The sequence below is a fragment of the Dendropsophus ebraccatus genome, chromosome 5, assembly GCF_027789765.1.
Source record: "Dendropsophus ebraccatus isolate aDenEbr1 chromosome 5, aDenEbr1.pat, whole genome shotgun sequence".
NCBI classification, from domain to species: Eukaryota; Metazoa; Chordata; class Amphibia; order Anura; family Hylidae; genus Dendropsophus; species Dendropsophus ebraccatus.
Genome location: NC_091458.1, coordinates 139466793 through 139491798, shown reverse-complemented (window position 1 = coordinate 139491798; position 25006 = coordinate 139466793). Strand labels below are relative to the sequence as shown.

The 25006-nt window shown below is 42.3% G+C and overlaps 1 protein-coding gene across 2 annotated transcripts in view; it reads left to right on the top strand.

Moving 5' to 3' along the window:
* The window catches only part of ITPR3 (inositol 1,4,5-trisphosphate receptor type 3), a 162483-nt gene that overhangs the window by 69052 nt on the left and 68425 nt on the right, over nt 1–25006 (top strand). The window contains exons 17-28 of one of the 2 annotated variants that reach the window (XM_069971461.1): nt 615–734; nt 1707–1889; nt 2012–2263; nt 3165–3309; nt 4586–4736; nt 7621–7709; nt 7940–8069; nt 12428–12485; nt 12564–12726; nt 14454–14618; nt 16166–16243; nt 16770–16895. In XM_069971461.1, the coding sequence (XP_069827562.1) occupies nt 615–734; nt 1707–1889; nt 2012–2263; nt 3165–3309; nt 4586–4736; nt 7621–7709; nt 7940–8069; nt 12428–12485; nt 12564–12726; nt 14454–14618; nt 16166–16243; nt 16770–16895 (1660 nt within the window). Of the gene's footprint in view, nt 1–614; nt 735–1706; nt 1890–2011; nt 2264–3164; nt 3310–4585; nt 4737–7512; nt 7710–7939; nt 8070–12427; nt 12486–12563; nt 12727–14453; nt 14619–16165; nt 16244–16769; nt 16896–25006 lie in introns of both variants that reach the window. The other variant, XM_069971460.1, reaches the window with a different exon arrangement.

Sequence of the window (25006 nt, the reverse complement as noted above, 5' to 3'; positions counted from 1 at the left end):
ATATGCATTTCCCGTAATAAGTGTATATTGGTGATTTGTATAACTTTTGGGGGCAATATATTACTCTAATAAAATTTTTCGCCGGACTTCTCCTTTAACTGATGCATTATGTGAAGTAAAACATTTTAATAGCATAAGCATTTTTAGAAATGTACTGTTCATGAGATATAGACTTGCTAATCCCCCATGTGCCTGCATTGTTTTGATAACCTGCTGCCCTTGGTTATGACCCATTAAGGGAGGCTACTAAGTTTAATGGCAATATCCTGGTTGTACTGGCAGTTGGTCTCCATGGAGCCTGCAACATTCCATGGCAATGTTAGTGTTAAGCCTTTGGGGCCTAGGCACATATTCTCAATTCTTAGACACTTGCTTCTAGCTTGGATGCACCAGGTAGATGTATAATTTGGCGTCGGCCTGTAGGCATCCAGTATCAAAGCTAAACCATGGTGGCATCTGGTACATACTGTCACATATAGTATATGGATCCACTGTCAGGTCTATGTTATAGCTTACTACTATTATGGCAGAATTTCATCTTTGACCAAAGAGTGCAAGCCCCCATGGCCACATGCCAGCCTCTGCGAGTCTAATAAACTTTCTATTTCTTCTAGGTTTCTGGATTATCTTTCAGATTTGTGTGTATCAAACCATATTGCTATCCCAGTAACACAAGAGCTCATCTGCAAGTGTGTGTTAGATCCCAAAAACAGTGATATCCTCATAAAGACAGAGTAAGTACCTTCTTCAGTCACAGGCAGCACTCCTACTATCATTAGGACATGTTTTATGTTGGTTTGCCACATTTAAGTGTCACTGTTATTATAACTTTTTATAACTATCATGTTATAGAAAATGTAAATCAGAAGGGGACGTGATATAAAGCATGTTTGCAGAGCAGGGGACAGGGGGGTCTGTGTGCACCTTTATTACATTGTGCGCTGTGGAATTATTAAGGAACTTTTGGTATTGTGTAAATGAGGACATATGGGGGGGATTTATCAAGACCGACGTACTTGTATACTGGTTTTAAATTAGGCTCCGGCCCCTTTTCCCCGCTCGGCGTACCTGGAAGCAGGTGTAGTTTTGGATCATGATAAACACCTGTGAGCAAATGTGGCACGGGAGGGGGCCACACCTACTGATGAATATTCCTCCGGCGTTCTGTAGGAACATCACTCTAGTCTGCTGCTCACTGGTGGGCGGGCAGATTGGTGCACTGAAGGGCTGAAGTACTGCCCCTCATTTACATATTAATAGGGATGGTCCGAACCTGCCGAGGTTCGGGTTTGTACGAACCTGAACTCTTGGCAATGATTCCCGCTGTCTTCCACCTCTGTGGAGAGGGTGGATAAGGCCTGGAAAACTGGGTTAGAGCCTATGTCTATGGCTGTATCCCAGTTTTCCAGGCGGTCCTCCGGCTGTATCCACCCTCTCCACGGATGTGGAAGACAGTGGGAATCATTGCCGAGAGTTCAGGTTCGTATGAACCCGAACCTCGGCAGGTTGGGACCATCCCTACATATTAACATTAGTCCAAGTTAGTCAATAACAATACAGCATGCCAACATAATAGGGGGGGCGTGGTGCCTCCTTGTCCCCAGCAGGTCAGGATTGTGTAACCTGCAGCTACATTCATTTTAAATAAAAGTAGAAATGTTACTTTTTAATCAATCTTAATCTTAAATGTTCTCTTTTTTTGGAAGGCTAAGACCAGTAAAAGAGTTGTCCCAGTCCCCAGAATATATGAGTATTGAGTACTGTGAGGATGAAGTCTGGCTCGTCTGGTTAGACAAGAACAATGATACTCATGAGAAGAGCATCCGGCAGCTATCCCAAGAAGCGAGAGCTGGAAATGTCCACGATGAGAACGTACTGACGTATTACCGGTAAGCCGGTCTTTGTACAGGCTGGAGGGTTCCTCTCATGCTTCCTTGTGTACACACGTTTTGCCATCTTTCTTCTTGGCTTACTCGGCTGACGATGTTCGTGTTTTTTGTGAATATTCCAGTTACCAGTTGAAGCTTTTTGCAAGAATGTGCCTAGACCGTCAGTACCTGGCTATCCACGAAATCTCCAAGCAGCTGAGTGTGGACCTGATCTTCCTTTGCATGGCTGATGAGATGCTTCCTTTTGAGATCCGAGCTTCCTTCTGTCATCTTATGCTGCATGTCCATGTCGACAGAGACCCACAAGAATTGGTGACTCCAGTAAAGTATGCCCGTCTGTGGACCGAAATCCCCACAAGCATCACCATTAAGGAGTAAGCAAGTTGTAGATTTTACTTGGTAACTGTTATAGGAACCTAAATGGGTCGTCTGGTGAGGATATCCGGTTATAAGCCTTTTAGGGTACATGGCTGCCATTGAAGGGGTTCCTCACCTGTGCCCTCCTTTATGAGAGAATCATTCTTTAGTATTGCTGATAACATTTTAAATTGAATTAAAAATATACATCTAATAGACTTTGTATTCTTAATATACAGTATTTTTCTCACACTCGCAGGAGAGGAAGCTGGATGCGATAGACGCATGACATCCAGCTTCCCACAAGTAAACATATCCAGAACTAGAGATGAAAGTCTTGCAGGACCTTCCATCAGTCACATGACTTTGAAATCATGAAAGGTCCTACACATTCATCTTCTTATCTGGGTTTGAACTGGTCCTTTATTTGTTGTACTAGAGACTTGTCTTCTATAAAATGTGTGTGTATGTAAACTGTGTGTACAGATGTAGCAGAATTGAGTGCGTATGTATGTAGCACAGCTGTGTGTGTTGATGTAGCAGAGCAGAACTTGTTCTATTGCTCTATCCGTGGGGGTCACAGCACCCAGACCCCAACATCTCTCTATGACATGTCAAAGTTTTTTTTCAATGACTTGACACTTGGCCATCAGCTACACGCACCACTGCAGTTTGTTTCAGTGGATATAAGGTAATAATTCTAAGCTAACAGCATCTGATTTATTCAGCTTTAGACCACTAACGTTAGTGACTGAACTTTTATTAGAATGAAATTCTATGCTTTTTGTCTTTAGTTGTCTGAACCCGGGGTGCGTGGTATAGTCAGCTGCATCGTATTGTTCAGTTAACCTGTTTTATTGTCGGGAGACATATTACCCAGCATTCTATTCTTTATTTCTTATATTTTGCTACACACAGCTATGACTCAAATGTGAATGATTCAAGAGATGACAAAAAAAATAAGTTCACCAGCACAATGGAGTTTGTGGAAGATTACCTGAACACCGTCGTCAGTGAAGCCATGCCATTTGCTAATGATGAAAAAAACAAGTTAACATTTGAGGTGACTATCTGCATATTTGCTGTGTAATAACAATTATGTATTGTCCATCCATAAATCAAGAGAAAATGTAGAACAGTAGTAGGTAAGGGAATGGGACAGGTATGACTTAGATGTGTTTTTGTTACTCACTTAAAGGGTTTGTCCTGTGAAAATTGATAATTTACCATTCTGCTGGGACTACAGGAGAACATAACGGATTTGTAATACTTACCTATCCCGCTCCACTGCGGCTGCTGGTTCCCAGACTGCCTGGTTTCTGCCAATGTCATCTGCTGACAGAAAATTACCGCTCAGCATAAAAATCTATACAGAGCGGCCATTTCCTGACAGCTCATGGCACATCAGCAAAAGTTTTGAAGAAGAGGATAGCGGCAGTCACCAGACAGCCTGGGAACTAGCAGTAGGGAAGTATTACACCTCTGTTATGTTCCCCCTAGGCCTGTCAATATGTTAAATCTCCAGATAACTCCTTTTAAACTGGATGTTAGGTATTAACTTGACTGTATGGAGAAGATATGGGAGTGGGACATTTAGATGATGGAAGAAGTTAGTCTTAGATATGTAGGGAGGTGCAGCACTGTGGAGAACTTTTGGTTGAAAATGAGGAGTTTAAATAGTATTCTGAGCACAGGTGGATATGCAAAAGAAGAGCCCGTGGAGCCTCATTAAAGATTCTCGAAACACAGGACTAGCCAGATATCCCTCCGGGAAGGACCCAGCCAGGGGGTGGCTCCTGTAGGGTAACCACCAAAAACACCATATTAAGTAGCCCTATGAGTCAATGTAATGACAAGTTAAAAACCAAGGCCAGGTATCCATCCACATACAGCTGTTTTGGGGGTGATGCCCCTCATCAGTGTGGAGCACTGATGAGGGGCAACACCCCAAAACAGCTGTATGAGTATGAGTTACAGTAATGAATTCCAGTCATTTGTCGGATTCTGGAGATGTTTCTGAGATAGAAATGATATGTCCATGATTTAATATAGGAAGCAGAGGACAGATCTCTGTCTAGATCAACAGACAGGATGTCTAGGAGATATACTAGTAACATGCAGTGAAACAGAAATAACAGGTTAGCAGATGGTAGGGAGACAAGATGTTCTGTTTTCTAGAATTTCAGTTTCAGATTGAAGGAGGACATGATGTTAGAGACAGCGGACAGCCGATCACTGAAGTCTGATATAACTTTATAGGATATATATAGGATATAGAAATGGTTGTAATTGTGTGTAAGTTTGAATATGGCTGATTTAGTGCCTTTTAATCGTTCTAGGTGGTCAGCCTCGCACGTCACTTGATATATTTCGGATTCTACAGTTTTAGTGAACTTCTGAGACTGACACGGACTCTACTAGGAATCATAGACTGTGTTCAGAATCCACAGGATATAGTGCCACATGCTACATTCAATGAGGAGTCAACAGGTATGGAACACTATGTGACATATCCAGATAGAATTCTAGTCATACAGTATAGAATACCATACAGTAACAATCTACATCTGCCATTAGTCAGAACATTCCAAATTCCTATAGGATGCATAAAATAATTCCTGTGCTAGAGGGAGAGAGCCAGTGCTAAAATCTGGTGGGAAATTACATGAATTGAGCATCATTTAAGGCTTTAGAAAGGTTATCTCTTCACATTGGGGGGTTTATAACAGACTTACGTATTTGTCATTTATTAAAAATCTCCAGTCTTCCAGTACTTATTAGCTGCTGTATGTCCTGCAGGAAGTGGTATATTTTCTCCAGTCTGACACAGTGCTCTCTGCTGCCACCTCTGTCTATGTCAGGAACTGTCCAGAGCAGGAGAGGTTTTCTATAGAGATTTGCTACTGCTCTAGACAGTTTCTATATAATAAAAGAGAAAAACAAAGGCATGAGGCGGCGCCTCGTGTGATATCGTTGGCGTAAGGTATAGGGTGATAAGCGGTAGATTCAAGGCTCACCTTTCAGCCCCTTGGGCTTGATGCATATCACCCCTGGATTGGGGTATAGACATATTGCACTATATTTGATGAACAGAGTTTAGGCTCTGGAAATGCATTATATTTGTGCTTACTTCAATAAACGCTTTTTGCTTTTTTGCATCCTAAACAACTACTCCTGTGAATTTGTTGAAGGCAGCGCTGAAATAGAGAATGGGTGCGCTTTTTTCTCTTTATCCTTGCCCTAGGCAGTTCCTGACATGGACAGAGATGGCAGCAGAGAGCTCTGTGTCTGATTGTAAAGAATACACCACTTCCTGCAGGACATACAGCAGCTGATAAGTACTAGAAGACTGGAGATTTTGAGTTTTCCTTCAATTTACATAACTCCCAATCTTTCTTATTGAAAGCGCCTTACAATGATTCCTAATAACTAATAAATGTGCCTTCACTTTATAAAGGGAGAACAAGGGTATCAGGTGTCAGAATTGAGTAGGCCTGATCTATCATCTGTCAGGGAATAGTCAGGCAACCTCCATACACATGGATAAGTGTCCAGTCCCGCGGAAACTGACATTTCTCTGATGTGTATAGGGGCCTTTAAAGGGTATATCGCCCAGTCTGTAAAAGGTTGAGTACGTTTGTAAATAGTTTGAATTGCTTATCATGTACAGATCCTCAGTTATATTGTAACTAAAAGGAAAGATCACCGATTTAACTAAACAAAATGGCACACATAATATTTATTAGTGTCTGTTTTTGTTTCCTAGTTATAGATTGCTTTGGATTATTGGTGCAGCCATCTTGTTTGAGCGGCCAGTTGAGATCTGCAGCCACATTAACCATAGGGATCAGTGTACCTCTATAGGAGAGTTTTCTAGGCACGCTCTATGATCTATAAAGAGGTCACAGTGCAGAGGGGCACAGATAAGCTGCGACCATCACCTGCTGTGAATGGCATGATCCTGTCTTATCTATATATAATGGTGTCATGAGACTGGTGACAAGTGATCTTTACAGAGCAGGAAGCGTCAGCCTAATATTTGGTTTAGTGGCCAGAATGAAAACTGGATTATTTGTTAAAATAATATATGAAATGTAATAAAAGTGAATAAAAATGTTGGCAAATTAAACATAAACCCTAGGGTTTGCCTCCATAGACCTTCTGCCCACAGAATAGGAGATAAGTGTCTGATAAGTGTCCAGCTCTAGGACTCCGGCATTCTGAAAACCAGGAGTCGTAATTGGAACTCAGCCTTACCACCATTCCATACATTGTCTTTAGGGGCGCCGAAAATGGCGGAGTACAGTGTTTCCCTATGACTTGTGTGTCTTATAATATTAGACACTGAGCTGTCAGGGATGGGTCTTACCACAAGCTTATGGCTTGTTCCCATTGATAACTAGCAGAATTAGGACTGCAGTTTTAGGATAGTATGTACCCTGTAACCCAGGATCACTACATGGTAAGTCATTTTAAAGGGGTTATCCAGCGCTACAAAAACATGGTCGCTTTCTTCCAGAGAGAGCACCGATCTAGTCTCCAGTTCAGATGTGGTTTGCTATGAAACTCAATTCACTTCAATGAATGAGTTACAAAACTTGCACCCAAACTGGAGACAAGAGCAATGTTGCCTCTGGAAGAAAGTTTTTGCATCGCTGGATAGCCCCTTTAAGGTAGAAAAACGGCTGTTAAAATATGGCTGTTTTCTCTCTAAAAAAACATTGTGGGAACATAGGGGGAGATTTATCAAACATGTGGGGAGATTTATCAAACATGGTGTAAAGTGAAACTGGCTCAGTTGCCCCTAACAACCAATCAGATTCCACCTTTCATTTTCCAAAGAGTCTGTGAGGAATGAAAGGTGGAATCTGATTGGTTACTAGGAGCAACTGAGCCAGTTTCACTTTACACCATGTTGGATAAATCTTCCTGTTAGTGTAAAGTGAAACTGGCCCAGTTGCCCCTAGCAACCAATCACATTCCACCTTTCATTCCTCGCAGATACTTTGAAAAATGAAATGAAATGAAAAATGGAATCTGATTGGTTGCTAGCGGCAACTAAGACAATACTACTTTCCACCAGGTTGATAAATCTCCCCCATAGTCTAAAAGTTACTCGACCTATTTACATAAAGTTTGGAAAGTTCAACAGAAAGGTGGACTTACCCTTTAAACGGCGTGTGTAAAGTCACAGTAAGGAAGTGGAATTCTTGTGGACCTCCGCAGTCAGTTCTTGGATAGCTATGATGCTCTTTTACTTTGCCAGAAAAAAATGTGAGGCGATCTATACAAGGAATGGGACAAATGATGTCCACAATGGTGCTCACTCGAAAACCATCTGTGTTCAATTCCTCTTCACTCATGAATTCTGTAGTGGGTCAGGAGGCTCCTAAGAGGAAGACTATAGAAACGGAAAACATTACAGTGATGGAGACCAAGCTGAAGATCCTGGAAATCCTTCAGGTTTGTGGCCGTGGGTTGCAGGGTTTTTACTAACAGATTAATATGCATGCCATTGTGGTAACTAAGATTCTATTAACCCTTGGAGGAGATTGATGACCCACAGGGCAAAATGAAGAGGTAAACCAGGTTTGGGGTATCTGTCGGGCCTTGGTCTATCTGAGGACATCAACCCGGGTTAATAAAGAAGCCTTTGCTTTTCATGATGTAATGATTTGTCTGATTCTTTACAGTTCATCCTAAACGTTCGACTGGATTACAGGATATCTTATCTACTCTCTGTGTTCAAGAAGGAGTTTGTCGAGGTTTTCCCAATGCAAGATAGTGCAGCAGACGGGACAGCTCCGGCCTTTGATAATTCAAGTAAACCACATATATATCACTGTGATGGCTGAGAATACTCGCTAACACTGTGTCCTTTCATCATACTGTTCCTACATTATATTTTTGGATTATATTTTTTGTATAATGAAAGGTTTGATTCTTCCGGTACATGGTACCACGATGGGCTTCTACATCACCCCTTGCAGGACCTTTAGGGCTTGTTCCCACATACTTAACCAGCTGTGGATGATGTGGGTTTGAGGGTTCAGATTGACCAATATAAATAAATAGCTGAGATCTGCATGATCAGATCTGCAGCACGAATAGGTATGTGCCACCTCCATTCAGGGCATAGACATCTGTCATGGTCATGAGATGGACACAGTTCCTAATACGTATTGGATAGTTCTCCTCTTTATTGCACAAATGATCACACGTTTGGAATAGATACATCAGTTTATACAAGCTTTAGGCACAGATCTTCCCTCGATAGACTTTGCATGCAGTATCACGTCTGTCATGTCTCCTTGATGGGCATCAGAAGTATAGGACATGGCCCTCTGTATCTGCGATGCTTTGGGAAAGTTTTCAGGCTCTTTTTGTTATGTTTCAGCCTTGTGCTTCCTCCATCATTCTGCACTCAATACTCTATAATGACAAAGTATAAGAGACAATCACTGCAGCCTCCACCAACCTGGGCTTTCCTGCATGCAAGCCTTCATGCAGTTTGAAAAAAAAAAAGCAATATGGACTTTTGGCCTCTAAGCTTCATCACCTGCCCCAAACCATGCCCAGCCTGGTGGTGGCTGCATCATGGTGTGGGGGTCTTCTTCAGCATCTAAAATAGGGAGAATGTTCAGCTCAATGGGAAAACTGAGTGGAGCAAAGCACAGGTATATTCTTAATGGAAACCTGATGCTGGATAGACTGGGCCAAAGGTTCACCTTCCAGTAAGACAATGACCCTAAGCCCCTAGCCAGGACAACACAGGAGGAGCCTAGGGACAAATCTGTGAATGTCCTTGAGTGACCTAACTTGAACCACATGACCTGAAAATGGCTTTTGATCTGTTTTTTTTTTTATATATATATATATATATATATATATATATATATAATCAATAGAAAAAAAATTGCATCTGTTTTTGCATCAGTTTTTTCCATCACATGTATACATTAAACGGACTGCAAAAACGCGGTGTGAACCAAGCCTAATCCAGATGTGCAAATCTAGTGGCATCTTACAAAAGTCTGAAAGCTGTACTCACTGCCAAATGGGCTTCAGCGAAAACTGAGTAAAGGATCTGAAGTCTTCTGTTATCGTAATATAGAAATTTATAGTAATAAATTAGCAGAGGTTTCTAACAGGGGATATTATGAGATTGAGTGTAAAATGATGGGGCAGAACTTGAATTTTTCTTTTAGCCCAAGGAAATGGTCTGTAAACCTTCCAGATGTACTTAAAGTGAATCTAGCAGCATATTAGACAGATCTAATCTGCTGCTAGGGGAGAGCGGCCATATTGTTATTGGAAGGTCCCCTCCTTCATTACTGGTAAAACTTTCTTTTTCTTCATATATAAATGAGGCTGTTTGAAGCACTAAGGAACGTTCTGTAGCCCCCTGTGCACCACTCTGTGAGCTCATCGGCACGTGCAGCACACCTCCATATGTATATAACGTTGCATAACGGAGGTGTGCTGCAGGAGCTGGCGGGGGGAGCGGTGCACTGGGGGCGGTCCTGTAGCCGATGAGCTCACATATGAAGAAAAAGAAAGTTATCAGTATTGGAGCATCAGACCTTCTAAAAAAATGTATGGCTGCCCTTCCTGTCTCCTGCCTTATTACAATCTAGGAGCTGGTTAGATCCTATTAAACTGCTGCCATATTCACTTTAAATAGATATCCGTTCTCAGTTGACTTATACATGCATGTTCACTGGGGAGTTCGTCCATCTTATGTCTATGTCAATTTTAAAGTGACTCTGTACCCACAATCTGACCCCCCCAAACCACTTGTACCTTCAGATAGCTGCTTTTAATCCAAGATCTGTCCTGGGGTCCAGGTGATGCAGTTATTGTCCTAAAAGACAACTTTTAAACTGGCAGCCCTGTGTCCAACGGCCGGGGCTTAGAGTATCTGTGCCCTAACTTTGCACCACCTCTCCATCCCTCCTCCCCAACCATCATTAGGAATGCCTTTGGAACATTTTCTCCTGTCCGAACATTGCACAGGTGCCTTAACCCCTTCAGGACCAGGCTAATTTTCGTTTTTGCGTTTTCGTTTTTTCCTCCTTGTGCTTAAAAGGCCATAGCACTTGCATTTTTACACCTAGAAACCCACATGAGCCCTTATTTTTTGCGTCACTAATTGTACTTTGCAATGACAGGCTGAATTTTTGCATAAAGTATACTACGAAACCAGAAAAAAATTCAAAGTGTGGTGAAATAGAAAAAAAAAACGCATTTCTTTTATTTGGGGGGAATGTGTTTTTACGCCATTCGCCCTGGGGTAAAACTGACTTGTTATTCATGTTCCTCAAGTCATTACGATTAAAACGATATATAACATGTATAACTTATATTGTATCTGAAGGCCTGTAAAAAATTCAAACCATTGTTAACAAATATACGTTCCTTAAAATCGCTCCATTCCCAGGCTTATAACGCTTTTATCCTTTGGTCTATGGGGCTGTGTGAGGTGTCATTTTTTGCGCCATGATGTGTTCTTTCTATCGATGCCTTGATTGCGCATATACGACTTTTTGATCGTTTTTTATAAAAAATTTTCTGGATTTGATGCGACCAAAAATGCGCAATTTTGTACTTTGGGATTTTTTTTTGCGCTGGCGCCGGTTTCCGTGCGAGATCAGGAATGTGATTAATTAATAGTTCGGGCGATTACGCACGCGGCGATAGCAAACATGTTTATTTATTTATTTATTTATTTGTTTACTTTTATTTATAATCTGGGAAAAGGGGGGTGATTCAGACTTTTATTAGGGAGGGGATTTTTACTTATAACAACACTTTTTTTTTCTAGTATATATACTTTGATCTCTCATTGAGATCTTTGCTGTATAGATATACAGCAAAGATCAATGAGATCGGCACTCGTTTGCTTTCGGCTGCTGCAGCCGAATACAAACGAGTGCCGAGCCGGGGACGTCGCCATCTTGGACGAGTCCCCGGCCGCCACTAGACACCAGGGAAGTGCTGCAGCCTGTAATCGGATGCAGCTGTCATGTTTGACAGCTGCATCTGATTACTGTATTAGCAAACACGGCGATCGGACCGTGCCCGCTAATACCGGCGGTCCCGGGCTACAAGCGGCACCCGGGACCGCCGCAGTTCAGAGCGGGGTCGCCGCGCAGCCCCGTTCTGAACGCCCGCACCCGCGCGAGGACGTACAGTTACGTCCTCGTGCGGGAAAGGGTTAAAGAGGATGTACCACCAGGTACATCCTCTTTAATCTGAACCAACAGATCGAACGGCGCCGTCACGGAGAAGCTGGTGCCGCGGTCCGTTTTTTGGATCGCGGCCCGGTTCCCGTTCTATGGACCGGAACCGGCCGGTGCTCAAGCACTGGAGGTAGGCCAGAATTCCCTCCCCTCTATGACGCGAGTCCCTGGAACCGCGTCATACAGGGGAGGGAACACCCTCCCACTGGGGGCGGCCTGGCCGGCCTCCAGTGCTTGAGCACTGGCCAGTCCCGATGCATAGGCGCCGTGCATGGGAACCGGGCCGCGGTCTGAAAAACGGTGCCGTTCGATCCGTCGGTTCAGATTAAAGAGGATGATCCAGCCCATGTTCAGTATTCACACAGGTGATGAATAGGAGACAATCTGCCTGGAGCATTCCTAATGATGAGGAGGGGCAGAGAGGTTGTGCCAGCCTAATGCATACACAATCTAAGCCCTGGCTGTCGGGCACAGGGCTGCCAGTTTAAAAGCTGTTTTTTAGGACAATAACTGCATCACCTGCCGAACGGACCCCAGGACAGATCTTGGATTAAAAGCAGCTATCCGAAAGTACAAGTGGTTTGGGGGGTCAGATTGTGGGTACAGAGTCACTTTAAAGGTTCAGGAGGGAGGTGTTTTTTGAAAAAAACTGACCTTAAGAACAAGAGGACACAGTCAGAGATTATAGGGGCAAAGATCAGAAGCAACGTGAGAAAATCTGACTTTACTGAAAGAGTAGTAGATGCTTGGAACAAACTTCCAGCAGATGTGGTTGGTAAATCTACAATAACAGAATGTAAATCTGCCTGGTATGTACATATATCTATCCTAACATAATAAGAAAGGAAATACTAATAGGGCAGACTAGATGGACCAAGTGGTCTTTTTCTGCCAACAATCTTTAATGTTTCTGTGTAACAATACTTCTTACTTTTATAGACGCTACTTTAAATGTAGAACGCATTGGAGAGCAAGCTGAAGCGATGTTTGGCGTAGGGTAAGAGATATTGAGCATTGCTGGTCATCTAGGAGTATTCTGTCCTGCTTTGTGTCTTATACTATTATATTACTGCAGGAAGAATTCCATGCTGGAGGTGGATGATGAAGGAGGCCGAATGTTTCTGCGGGTCCTTATACAGCTGACAATGAATGACTATCCAGCCCTGATCTCCGGATCTCTGCAGCTTCTGTTCAAACATTTCAGCCAAAGGCAAGAAGTGCTGCACACCTTTAAGCAGGTAACACTCAGCAGAGTCTATTACTGTTATTTTTACAATGTTTTTCTGCCATTTCTAGTTAATTTTTGGGATCCGTTTAATTTTATTTGTTTAAAACATTGCGACAGATATTTGCTAAAAGCCAATAATAACATATAAAACTGACCACAAGCAATGCTTTTTATTTGTGATGTTCACTTTTTTTTAATATTAAGTATATATATATATATATATATATATATATATATAAAATGTATATGCATCTTATATCCTTAGGCTAATCGGGTGCTTTGGAACACAGAGGGCGGGACTACCTCCCCCAGAGCTCCTCCATCCTGCCCTCGGCTGGCCTACCCCATTGATATTCATTAGGAGGGGCTGGCTGGCCGGGGCAGATTGTTGCTCTGGGGGAGGTAGTCCCGCCCCCATTTCTCCAAACTGCCTGATTAGCCTAAGGATATAACTAATAACTACACGGAAATGGCGCAGAGGATAAAGATAAGAGATTTAGCTTCATCCTCGGCGCCCTGTGCACAAAAGGGAGATATCAGCAGGTTAGAGTCGTCTAACCTGCTGATAGTTTCCCTTTAATTTTCAAGAGCGGTCAAATATTGCTAATTCTGGCACCATGAAAGGGACTGGAAATAGATTTGGAGAGCACTAAAAACACAAAACACTGGGATTCCTCCGTCTTCCTTCCATTGCCACCAGGGACACTGGGAGTGCAGGGGGAGAGGGATAGTCAGATCTTGTCTCTTGAATGATTATTGAGAACTTATCTCTTTGGATTGAGGATTGGACTATGGGGCTGTAATGTGTGTTATGTCTGTGAATGGCCCCCTTCCCTGTGTCCCACCCCCCCCATTCGTGTACCCGGAAGTGTGGTGCGCTATACATACCTGTCACGTGCCGACTCGTCTCCGATCTTCAGTCAGCGATGTCGTCTTCAGCCGAATCCCTCCGTCCGTCCTGAGTGCCGGCCGCCCTCAGCCGCGATTGGCTGGGCATAACTGTGATCAGCCAATCGCGGCTGAGCAGCCGATGATGCGGCCGCGTCATCAGCTGCTCAGCCGCGATTGGCTGAGCCAAACTGTGCTCAGCCAATCGCGGCTGAGCATCTGATGACGCTGAAGAGGGCGGCCGGCACTCAGGACACTCGGAGGGATTCGGCCCGGCCGTCCGAAGACGACATCGCTGACTGAAGATCGGATACGAGTCGGCACGTGACAGGTATGTATAGCGCACCACACTTCCGGGTACACGGGTGGGGGTGGTGGGACACGGGGAAGGGGGCCATTCACAGACATAACACACATTACAAAGTTGTATAACTTTGTAATGTGTGTTATTCTGTGAATAATTGTTTACCGCCGCACTACCCCTTTAAGCTCCATCTGCCAGGAGTACTTTACTGAAGTGGATTTCTATTTCCGATATTTTCATGTCAATTTCTATAAAATGTCTGTTACTTTGTTTCTGAAAATATGAACCTTGTTTTTGATAAATGGTTGCAAAAATATATATAATAATATATATAAAAAAATACAAAACAAATAATACTCATGTGTCTTGATCCTCCTATAGTTCTCAGTCCCACAGCTAATCGTTGGGGGGAGCCAGGTGTTGTCACACCACTGATCATCTATTGATGGTCGATTCAGTGGATAGGCCACCCATTGCTTTATTCTGTCGTCCATCCAGCCGCTGTAAGCTTACCGCGCATTCTCATTTGTTATTCTGTTTCTCAGGTTCAGCTACTGATCTCTGCCCAGGATGTCGATAATTACAAGGTTATAAAATCGGAGCTGGACAGGTTAAGGACGATGGTAGAAAAGTCTGAACTGTGGGTGGACAAAAAAGAAAAATCAGGAGGTAGCAGTTCCCCAGAAGGAAACAAAAAGGACAAAAAAGAGGTAATCCATTATTGTGCTTCATAACAATGCAATAAAGAACCCAGGAGGAGAATCTATACGTAATACGTCACTAGAGATGAGCAAACTTCAAGTTTAAAGTGTACCTGTCGTTTAAATTTCTTTTTGCAGAAATCAATAGTCCAGGTGATTTTAAGAAACTTTGTAATTGGGTTTATTAGCCGAAAAATGCATTTTTTTCATAAAAAAAGCAGTTTGAAGCTCTCCCCCCTGTCTTCGTGGTTCTCTTATGGAGAGGGGAGAGATGAGGTACCAAAACAGGACAACAAAGAGTTAATTTACAGCTACATCACCGGCTATCTCCTCTGAAGTCCGCACTGACCTCTCTGACTGTCTAATCCTTTGTTCTCTGCTGCCGACTAATCTCCCTCCTCCCCCCTCCCCTCTCCATACATTAGACAGGGCTCGACTTATGTAAAAGAGTCGAGATTTCCTGATAATAAGCAGTGGACGAGAGAGAGGAGGGGGGGGACCTGGGGAAAGTCTTTTTGAATGCAGGTATTGGCATATTTGCCTAATAAACTCAATTACAAAGTTTCTTAAAATCGCCTGGATTATTGATTTCTGCAAAAAATAAAAAATAAATAAATAAATGTGACAGTGACACTTTAAGTCTGGCTTCGGCAACTTCTCTGAACCCGAACGCTCAGCATTTTATTCCCCTAATCTCGAAAATTCGGATGCTGCCCTCTGGCGTCCTGGAAAACATGGATACAGCCACAAGCCACAGGCTATATTTATGTTTCCAGGTAGTCCTAGGGCGGCATCCAACTTTTCCAGATACAGGAAATTAAATGCCGAGCGTTCAGGTTTAGAAAAGTTGCCAAATTTAAACTTAATATTTAATCATCTCTATATTTAACAAAAAAATTTTATTCAGTCTGTAAATGGTGATAGAGAGAATATAGACAGGAAAGGAACCCAGCAGAATGGCAACTCACAAGCTGAACATTTGAGCAAATGTATCAATAATGGTGACCACCATTGCTGCCACCTTTGTCCATGTCAGGAACTGTCCAGAGCAGGAGAGGTTTTCTATGAGGATTTGCTACTGCTCTGGACAGTTCCTGACATGGACAGAGGTGGCAGCAGAGAGCACTGTGTCAGACTAGAAAGAAAACAACATTTCCTGCAGGATATACAGCAGCTGATAAGTACTGGAAGACTGGAGATTTTGAAAGAGAAGTAATTTACAAATCTATGTAACTTTCTGATAGCAGTTGATTTGGAAATAAAATATGTTTGACCGCAGTTGCCTGTTAAATCGGAAAAATATATAAATAGGTATAGAAGCAGTGTTTCTTAAATCTAATAGCTGTGTGGAAATGCAGTGTGTGAACTTTGAAGAAATATACCGGGTCCTTTAAACACTAGGAAATGACAGCCTTTTTCATTGGACGGCCGTCATATGATGAGAATATTACACAAAAATTGTCCATCCAATAAAAACGGACGTCATATTGATGGTGTTTTCTTTTATGATATATGAAATGAACATGAAAATCCTAATCTTCTTCCTCCATTTATAGCACACGGAGAATCAGGAGGGATCCGGAAAACCAGCGGCGAAAAGCGAAAGCAGCGAAAATTATCAAATTGTAAAAGAGGTAAGAGGAGGATTTACTTCATGGAGAGATAAAACATTGGGGCGGTCTGACTTTATGCTGAGATGTTTGTCAGTAAGGCTGGGTTCACACTGCTTTTTTGCAATCCGTTTTTTTCCTCCTTCTTATGCACAAAATGGGTAAAAAAAAACGGATGAAAAAACTGATTTGTGCATTTGTGTTCATCAATTTTCATCCGTTTTTCCATTGACTTCCATTATAAAAAGGATCAAAAAAACAGATGAAAACCGTTTTTTTTTAGCATACACAAAAACGCTATAAAGAAATGTATGCGTTTTGATCCATTTTTTTTTTTTATATGGGAGGCCAATGGAAAAATGGATCAAAAGGGATGCACACAATTGCATCCGTATTTTTATGCTTTTTTTTTTTCGCTGTTGCAAAAAACTGATGAAAAAAATGCCCGAAAAACCCAGCCTAAATGTCCTATAGGTGAATGACATAGCAGCTATTCTTAATATGATTGTAGCCAATTGTGAGTTAGAATAATTTTCTTCTGTTTATTTAGATATTAGAAAGACTGAATAAAATGTGCGGTGTCGGTGAACAAGTTCGCAAGAAGCAACAGAGACTGCTGAAAAATATGGACGCTCATAAGGTTATGCTTGATCTCCTCCAGATCCCATATGAAAAAGTAAGTTATTATTTAGAGTAGGTTATTTGATACAATATACTTAAAGGGGTCGTCCTTACAGTAAATATTATATTCACTATGAAGATCATAACAATGTTTGCCATTTATTTTTAACATTTACTTATGTAGCATGGCGCCACCTAGTGTTCATATTATATAGGAGTGTGCATGACCACCTAATCATGCTCAATCACTCTCTTCGCACAGACTCGAGAAACACTCTTCAGGGTAAGTATAACTAGACCACTGCAATGGGAAGAAGGTTTCGGCTGATCAGCTATTGATGGCTCCGGCAAGGGGAACTCCGTCAAAAAATAAATCTTTTAGATCAACTGTCAGAAAGTTATACAGATTTAATATTTACTTCTATTTTAAAATCTCCAGTCTTTCAGTGCTTATCAGCTGCTGTATGTCCTACAGAAAGTGGTGTATTCTCTCCAGTCTGACATAGTGCTCCTTGCTGCCACCTCTGTCCATGTCCAGAACTGTCCAGAGCAGCAGCAAATCCCCATAGAAACCTCTCCTCCTCTGGACAGTTCCTGACATCGATAGAGGTGGCAGCAGAGAGCACTGTGTCAGACACCACTTCCTGCAGGACATGCAGCAGCTGATAAGTACTGGAAGACTGGAGATTTTTAAATAGAAGTAAATTACAGAACTGTATAACTTTTTGACACCAGTTGATTTGAAAGAGAAAAAAAATCTCTTGAGGTCCCCTTTAAGGTGGCCATACACATTCAACTGTCAGCCGAGCGACCGCTGCTTCTCCATGTTGTTATGCCGCTGCCCCACTAACATTTGCCTGGTTTCCCCCGCACAATAGATTGATGCTGTGTACTGCACCTGACATAGCATAAGAGAATAAGAGTGGACCTGTCTTCCCCCTCCTATGTGCAGTATAACATCACTAATGCTATTGAACGTGGCAGCCTCCTGTACAAGTGTTATTGCGTTATAAACAATGATTACAGATGCAGCCCTGGGGAGTCCAGGAAAACCTGGATACAGCCATAGGCCATGTTACTGCAATGACTTTTTTAGGCACAAAGACGGCTGTTACTTGATAATGACTGCTGTTAATAATGATCATGATTAATATTTACGACTGTCATTATATAATGTCCGTTATTTTACCTAAAAAGACGTAGTGGAACATGGCCTATGGCTATACCCAGGTTTTCCCGGACTCCCTAGGGCTGCGTCCAACTTCTTCAGTGACCAGTAATTAAATGCTGCCCGATCGGACTTATGCACGCTGGAGTAGCACTCATCCCTACTGCAGAGGTGTCCACAGCCTTTAAATAGGTTCTAAATAAGATAACCTGCTGGTTTTCCAATGAACTTTGTTATAAACACAATATTCAGTGATCTTGGAACGACTAATGGTGGCTCCGAAACAACCCCAGTGGGGGGCCTATTAAATCCGTGTCTATACAAGGGATTTGGGGCTCTACATTAGGATTTACATTAAGGGGACGTTCACACTTACTGGATCCGCAGCGTATTTATCTGCACCATCAAATCTGCTGCAGATCTGCTGCGGATCCTGTAGGTGTGAACGCACCCTAAGGCTACGTTCACACACACAGTAAAATAATACAAAAATATGACTGTGAAATACAGCTGTTTTTTAAAAATGTTTAACTGTTAGGCTAGGTTCACACTGCGTTTTTGCAATCCGTTTTTTGCAAAAAAATGGATGCATTTGTGTGCATCCGTTTTGATTCCTTTTTTCATTGACTTCCGTTGTAAAAATAACCGATCAAAACATCCGTTTTTTTAACGGACACAAAAGTAGTGTCAGCTACGTTTTTGTGTCCGTCAAAAAAATGATCTGTTTTGATTCGTTTTTTTTCTAAAATGGAAGTTAATGGAAAAACTGATCAAAACGGATGCACACAAATGCATCCATTTTATTCATCCTTTTTTTTGGAAAAAAACGGATGAAAAAAACGCAGTGTGAACCTAGCCTTAAGGAAAAAATAAAAACTTAAAAAAATATTAAAAAAAACCTCTTTGTAAAATAAACCCCAATAAAATTTTAATTGCCTCCTTGTCCATTATAAAAAACAATGGTAAAATAAAAAAAATAAACATATTGGGGGAGATTTATCAAACATGGTGTAAAGTGACACTGGCTCAGTTGCCCCTAGCAACCAATCAGATTCCACTTTTTATTCCTCACAGACTCTTTGGAAAAGAAAGGTGGAATCTGATTGGTTGCTAGGGGCAACTGAGCCAGTTTCACTTTACACCATGTTTGATAAATCTCCCCCATTATATATCTTAGCGTGAATTCTACCATCTATTAAAATATTTGCCCCCGCACGGTGAGCGACATAAACGAAAAGAGGAGGAAAAAATGGCAAAATTGCCGTTTTTAAATATTATAAATCAGAAAAAATTAATAAAAAGCAATCAAAAATTTTCTTTTACACAATTAGGCTATTTACACAGTACGTAAAAGTACGGCCGTTGTTGCCATCGACAACAACGGCCATACTTTGTCTGGTGTGGAACACAGCCTGAGCCTGTTCTTGTATGGGATCCCAGCTGGAGCGTATACGATGTGTATACGCTCCGGCCGGGATCCCATACAAGAACAGGCTCAGGCTGTGTTCCACACCATACAAAGTACGGCCGTTGTTGCCAAGGATCCAATGCGGCGCCGCAAAGAACTGGCATGTCAGTTTTCTGCGGCCGCAATTTAGTGAATTGCGGCCGTAGAAACCCATGTCAGTTCACGCAATGAAGGGAGCGGCTCCGGCCGCTTGCTTCATAGTGTGCTATGGGAAGTCCTGATGCGGGCAGCACTAATGCGCCCGCATCAGAACCTTGCGGTCGGAAAGATCTTTGCAGAGACCGGCTGCTCCGTGACCCGGCCGGGTCACGGAACGGCCGGTCTCTTACGCAGTGTGCACATAGCCATATGAAAGTAATAAAAAACAGAGATCGCAGCACAAAGAATGAGCCCCCAACTAGCCCTGTAGGCGGACTCTTATGGCCCTATTCCACGGGACGTCTAGAGGAGCAAACGAGCACTCTCATTGCTCATTTGCTCCTCGTTCCCCGCTCGCTGCCGCCGCTATTCAGCGCGGCTGCAGCGAGCGAGTGCTGGAGGCACGGCGGGGAGCTGCGGGGATGCTGCCTGGGTGATCGCTGATCGTCCGGGCAGCCCATAGGATATAGCAGCGTCTGCTGCCAATGCTCCTCTTCAACGGAGCGACGGCAGCAGATCGCTGCTGTATCAGACGCTTGTTTTTCAACATGTTGAAAAACAAGCGACTGCAACGATCAGCCGACATGAACAATGTCGGCTGATCGTTGCACTCTATTCCACGAGACGATTATCGTCCGTAGCGGCCGAATACGGCCGATAATCGTTCCGTGGAATAGGGCCTTTAGATGGCGAGGAAGTGACACTGCCTCATTGTGACCTATACATTTGGGCATCAATGACTTCGGTCATGAAGGGGTTAAATATTTACTTTTAACCTACACAAAAACGTTTTGATTTTTTTTCATTTTTACATTTTTTTTAAAAGACGTCAGTGGAAAAGTAGTTCAAAACGGATGCCGCACAAATGCATCCCTCTATGTATCATTTTATTATTAAACGAATACGTTAAATGGACCGAAAATGGATGAAAATTGAAGAACTCGGACAGAATTTGAAACCGAACATTTTTTGCTATTATAAATGACGTCTGTTTTTTATGCAGTTATATAATACGGGCAAAAAAAACACACATTACCTAGGGATTTTTTTTATATATTATCCCGCAAAGTCATTGGAGTTGTTTTTTTTTTTTTTTGTCATTCTAGGAAACAGCAGTGTTCCTATTAGGAGTCTTAACAAGATCTGTTCTTAGTCTAATGACGTTCTGGTTTTCTCACATCTCACATATCAGATCCCATTTGTGCGATAGCGAGAGGTGGCTATGATAATTATCTGCAAGGAAGCGGGAGTCAATAATACTCAAGGAAAAATAAATTATTCTGGCAGCTTTATTTCCTGGCTGAGCCATCTATTACAAAAATCGTTCTCCCTTTAAGAATTATACTAAGGCCCCGATAGTTTTCTATCAGCCACAACTTTAAAGCCAAAACGATACTCAGGGACTCTTCCCTGAAAATGAAGAAAGAACTTTGTGTATTGACAACACCCTACTTAATTGTCCATAGAAACTAATTTGTTGTCATAAGGAAAAATTACTTTGCGTAATAAATCCCTTTTGGCTCCGGTTCTATAGATTCCCATCATATTATAAATGAGGCATTGCCCCTACAAAATGAGCATTGATTTCCTGCGAATGACTAATCTCCATCCAACAGAGGAGTGATACTCCCTACGGTAAAGTCATCATAGCCCTGTTATCGAGCAATTTGTGGGAAATGTCAGTGGCGGCCATTTTTCATTATTTGGGGAGGAAAATACTTGAATGTTTCCAGGTTAGAAAATGTCATAGACCTAGTTTATGTAGCAGATGCTAAAGCGTACCTTTTTAAAAAAAAAAAAAAAAAAAAAATCAATGGAGGTTGTGATTGTAAGCAGTTTTACAATATACTCGTTTTATGTGTAAATCGACGTTATACATATGACCACTAGGTGTCTCCATGCTCCCTCCATTCCGATATTTAGTCTTTCATCTGTTCAAAAAAAGAGACCAAACACAGGAGAGCTGACCATACAATGCGAGCACCCCCAAGATTCTCTGCTACTGAAAGTAGGCGTGTAGGAGCTGTACATGTGCAGTGAAGGGAGACACCTAGTGGCCATATGTATAATGTAATTTAAACAGAAAACTAACAAGAGTATATTGTAAAGCTGCTTGCAATCACATCCCCTGTTGATTTATTAAAAAATTTTTTTGTGACAGCGCTTCTTTAAAGGGAGTGTAGCAGTTCAAGTACTGATTTTTTTTTTCACTATGTGGTGGATGACAGTGCGGAGATCCCAGTGGCATGATCCATTTTTCAAAACGCTGCCCGGTTCCCATGATCTGCGCCGATTTCTTTTCGCACACCGACCCACTGTATGCAGTCAAGGTGGTCCTGGTGCTCCCAGGGTAATGATATTCCCTCCTGTCTGACTTGCCAGACTTAAAGGGGTAGTTCCCCCAAAAAAATTCTTTCAAATCAACTAGTGGCAGAAAGTGACAGAGATTTGTATTTTACTTCTATTAAAAAATCTCAAGTCTTCCAGTACTTATCAGCTGCTGTACGTCCTTCAGGAAGTGGTTTATTCTGGAGGTTTTCTATGGGGATTTGCTACTGCAAATGGACAGAGGTGGCAGCAGAGAGCACTGTATCAGACTGGCAATAACCACCACTTCCCGCAGGACATACAGCAGGTGATAAGTACTGGAAGTATTGAGATTATTTAATAGAAGTAAATTACAAATTTCTGGCACTTTCTGGCACCAGATGATTTGAAAAAAATAAAAATCATTTTGGTAAACAACCCCTTTAACTCTAATGTCACCGAGGGGACGGGATATTACTTGGAACGTCAGGCCCGCCTTCAGTGCAAAAAGGAGGCCGGTGCACATGAAGAAACCAGCGCCGATCACTGGAAGCGGGCGCCGTTTTTAAAAATGAACCGTGCCACCGGGATCTCCGCACCGGCATCAATCCGGCAGTGAAAAAAAAAATCACTTCTTGAATTGATACATTCCCTTTAAGGAGAATTGTCTTTTCCTTATGCGGCTGTCAGATAACTATACATACATTTGCACCTTTTATGTTGCATGTCATTTTTTCGTTCCTTTGTGAAGTAGAAAGCTTCATCCTGTGCTATATATGTAATTCTGCAGAGGATATGTGACATCCATATACTGCACTATGCAAAAGCTATAATAGGCAATAAATGTACATTAGGAATTGGAAATAATGTGGCTGTCATATTGTGTTTGCTTTCAGCCCAGGGAAGGAACATTCTAGAAGCACCTGTATAATGTAAATGATAGCTGTAGTTTAGAGGGAGCTCGGCTTTCTTTGCTTCCTCAGGCGCTGCTCTTCTAAATGAGGCACAAATTATAAATGGGACATTTTTCTTCTAAATTATCCTCAATTCACATGAAATTGCCCCTGAAAAAAATGTTTGACAGGGCCCAGGCGATAAATTGATTTCTTATCTGGGGAAAAGATTTATAGCTATGGCTCAGGAGAAGCAAGAAATGGAGTCTGAGAAGCTGTACGCTAATAATGTAGATGTGTCGTGCGGGATGTTTGTTCTCTGTTATGGAGAAGGTTATGGTACGCCTCAGAATAATGCTGACTATGAAAAATATGTAGCGAGCAATGAAACATAAAGATACAGAAAGCCTTAAAAACATCTGCCGGTGCAGCTCTGGATGTACCTGCATTATATGCGTCATATACACACAACTTACAGGGCAAGCTTATGGATGCAAATATAAAATATTATCCATGGTAAAACTGACTTTACGTATAGTATATAACACAAAGATGACAACGTTTCATATATAGTATCTGTTCATAGAATGATGTATATTGGGGTAAAATGATCATGGACAGAACAGTATAAATACTGATTGACCAAATCAGGTTAGTTATCACCTTGTGAACCATGGGGGTGGGGCAAGGCGGGGAGGGAAAGGGGGGGGGAGGAAAGGAGGAGGAGGAGAAGAGGGAGAAGGGGGAGAAAAAAGGTTGGGAGAAAAGGAGGAGAAGGGGGAGAGAGGAGAAGAGGGCGAACGGGGGAAGAAAAAAGGGGGGGGGGGGAGAAAGAGAAGGGGGAGAAAAATAAAGGGGGGAGAGGGGGAGGAGAAGGGCAAAGAAAAAAAGGGTGAGGATAAAAGGAGGAAAAGGGGGGAAGAAAAAAAGGGTGGGGATATAAAAGAAGGGGGAGAGAGGAGAAGAGGGCGAAGGAGGGAAGAAAAAAAAAGGGGGGGGGGGAAGAGAAGGGGAGAAAAACAAAGTTGGGGAGAGGGGGAGGAGAAGAGGGAGAAGGGGGGAGAAAAAAAGGGTGGGGATAAAAGGAGGAGAAGAGGGAGAGAGGAGAAAAGGGCAAAGTGGTGAAGAAAAAAAAGGGGAGGGGGATGAGAAAGTGGAGAAAAATAAAGGGGGGAGGGGGAAGAGAAGGGGGGAGAAAAAAAGGGTGGGGATAAAAGGAGGAGAAGGGGAGAGAGGAGAAGAGAGCGAGGGGGGAAGAAGAAAGGGGGGAAGAGGAAGAGAAGGGGAGAAAAAAAAAGGGGGGGGAGAGGGGGAGGAGAAGAGGGAGAAGGGGGGTATTAAAAAAAAAGGGGGGAGAGGAGGTGAAGGGAGGGAGAGAAAAAAAAGGGGGGGGGGGGAATAAAAAGTAAGAAAGTCACTGAGCTAGAAGAGACTTAAACTCAACAGTGTCAGTGAATTGATCCCAGTAAAACTAGGTTCGGAAGAAGCGGTCACTTTGGTTATAGAGTTGAGCCGCAATTGAGCTCATTATTACACTCGAAAAACAAATGTATTTTTATGGACCTTTTTTATGTTGTTTTACTGTATGTAAACATAGCCAAAGGGTAACTTCACGGCAGATTTGTGGCAGATGTGCTGCGGGTTCTTCCTGTTGAGTTGGCCTACTTTGTGGAGTTTGAAATGCAGAGCACGTCAATTTCAACTTATTTTTACTGGCCTCTTTAGTAGTAGTTGAGGAATAAAGGAATCAGGCATATTAAAACAATCCCAGGCATGCATGTTTAGGCCATGTTAGACGCTGTAAAATAACGGCCGCCATTTGAATTTAAAATATTTATAATAAGAAGTGAGGACCCAGTGGACATCGGAAAGGCAGTGGCAGGGGAGCAGGGTATCAGTGAGATTACAGTTTTTTCCCAAAGCCAACTGGATCACTCTTAAAAAGTCTTCTCAGATACGCATTTAACCATTACTAGTCTGTGGCTTATAGAGCTGGCATCTGTGTGCAGGTTATCATCTCTTATTGCCATCACTAATTTCTAGGATGTAATTCACAGCATATACTTTGTCCATTAAGGGTGAAAGCACATGATCAGGTTCAGGTTGTGTTGCAGTTGCTTTGCAGTTTCCAATCCTACCATTACTTCCTATGGGAAACTGATACAATTCAACTCATTCACAACTTCAGTGTG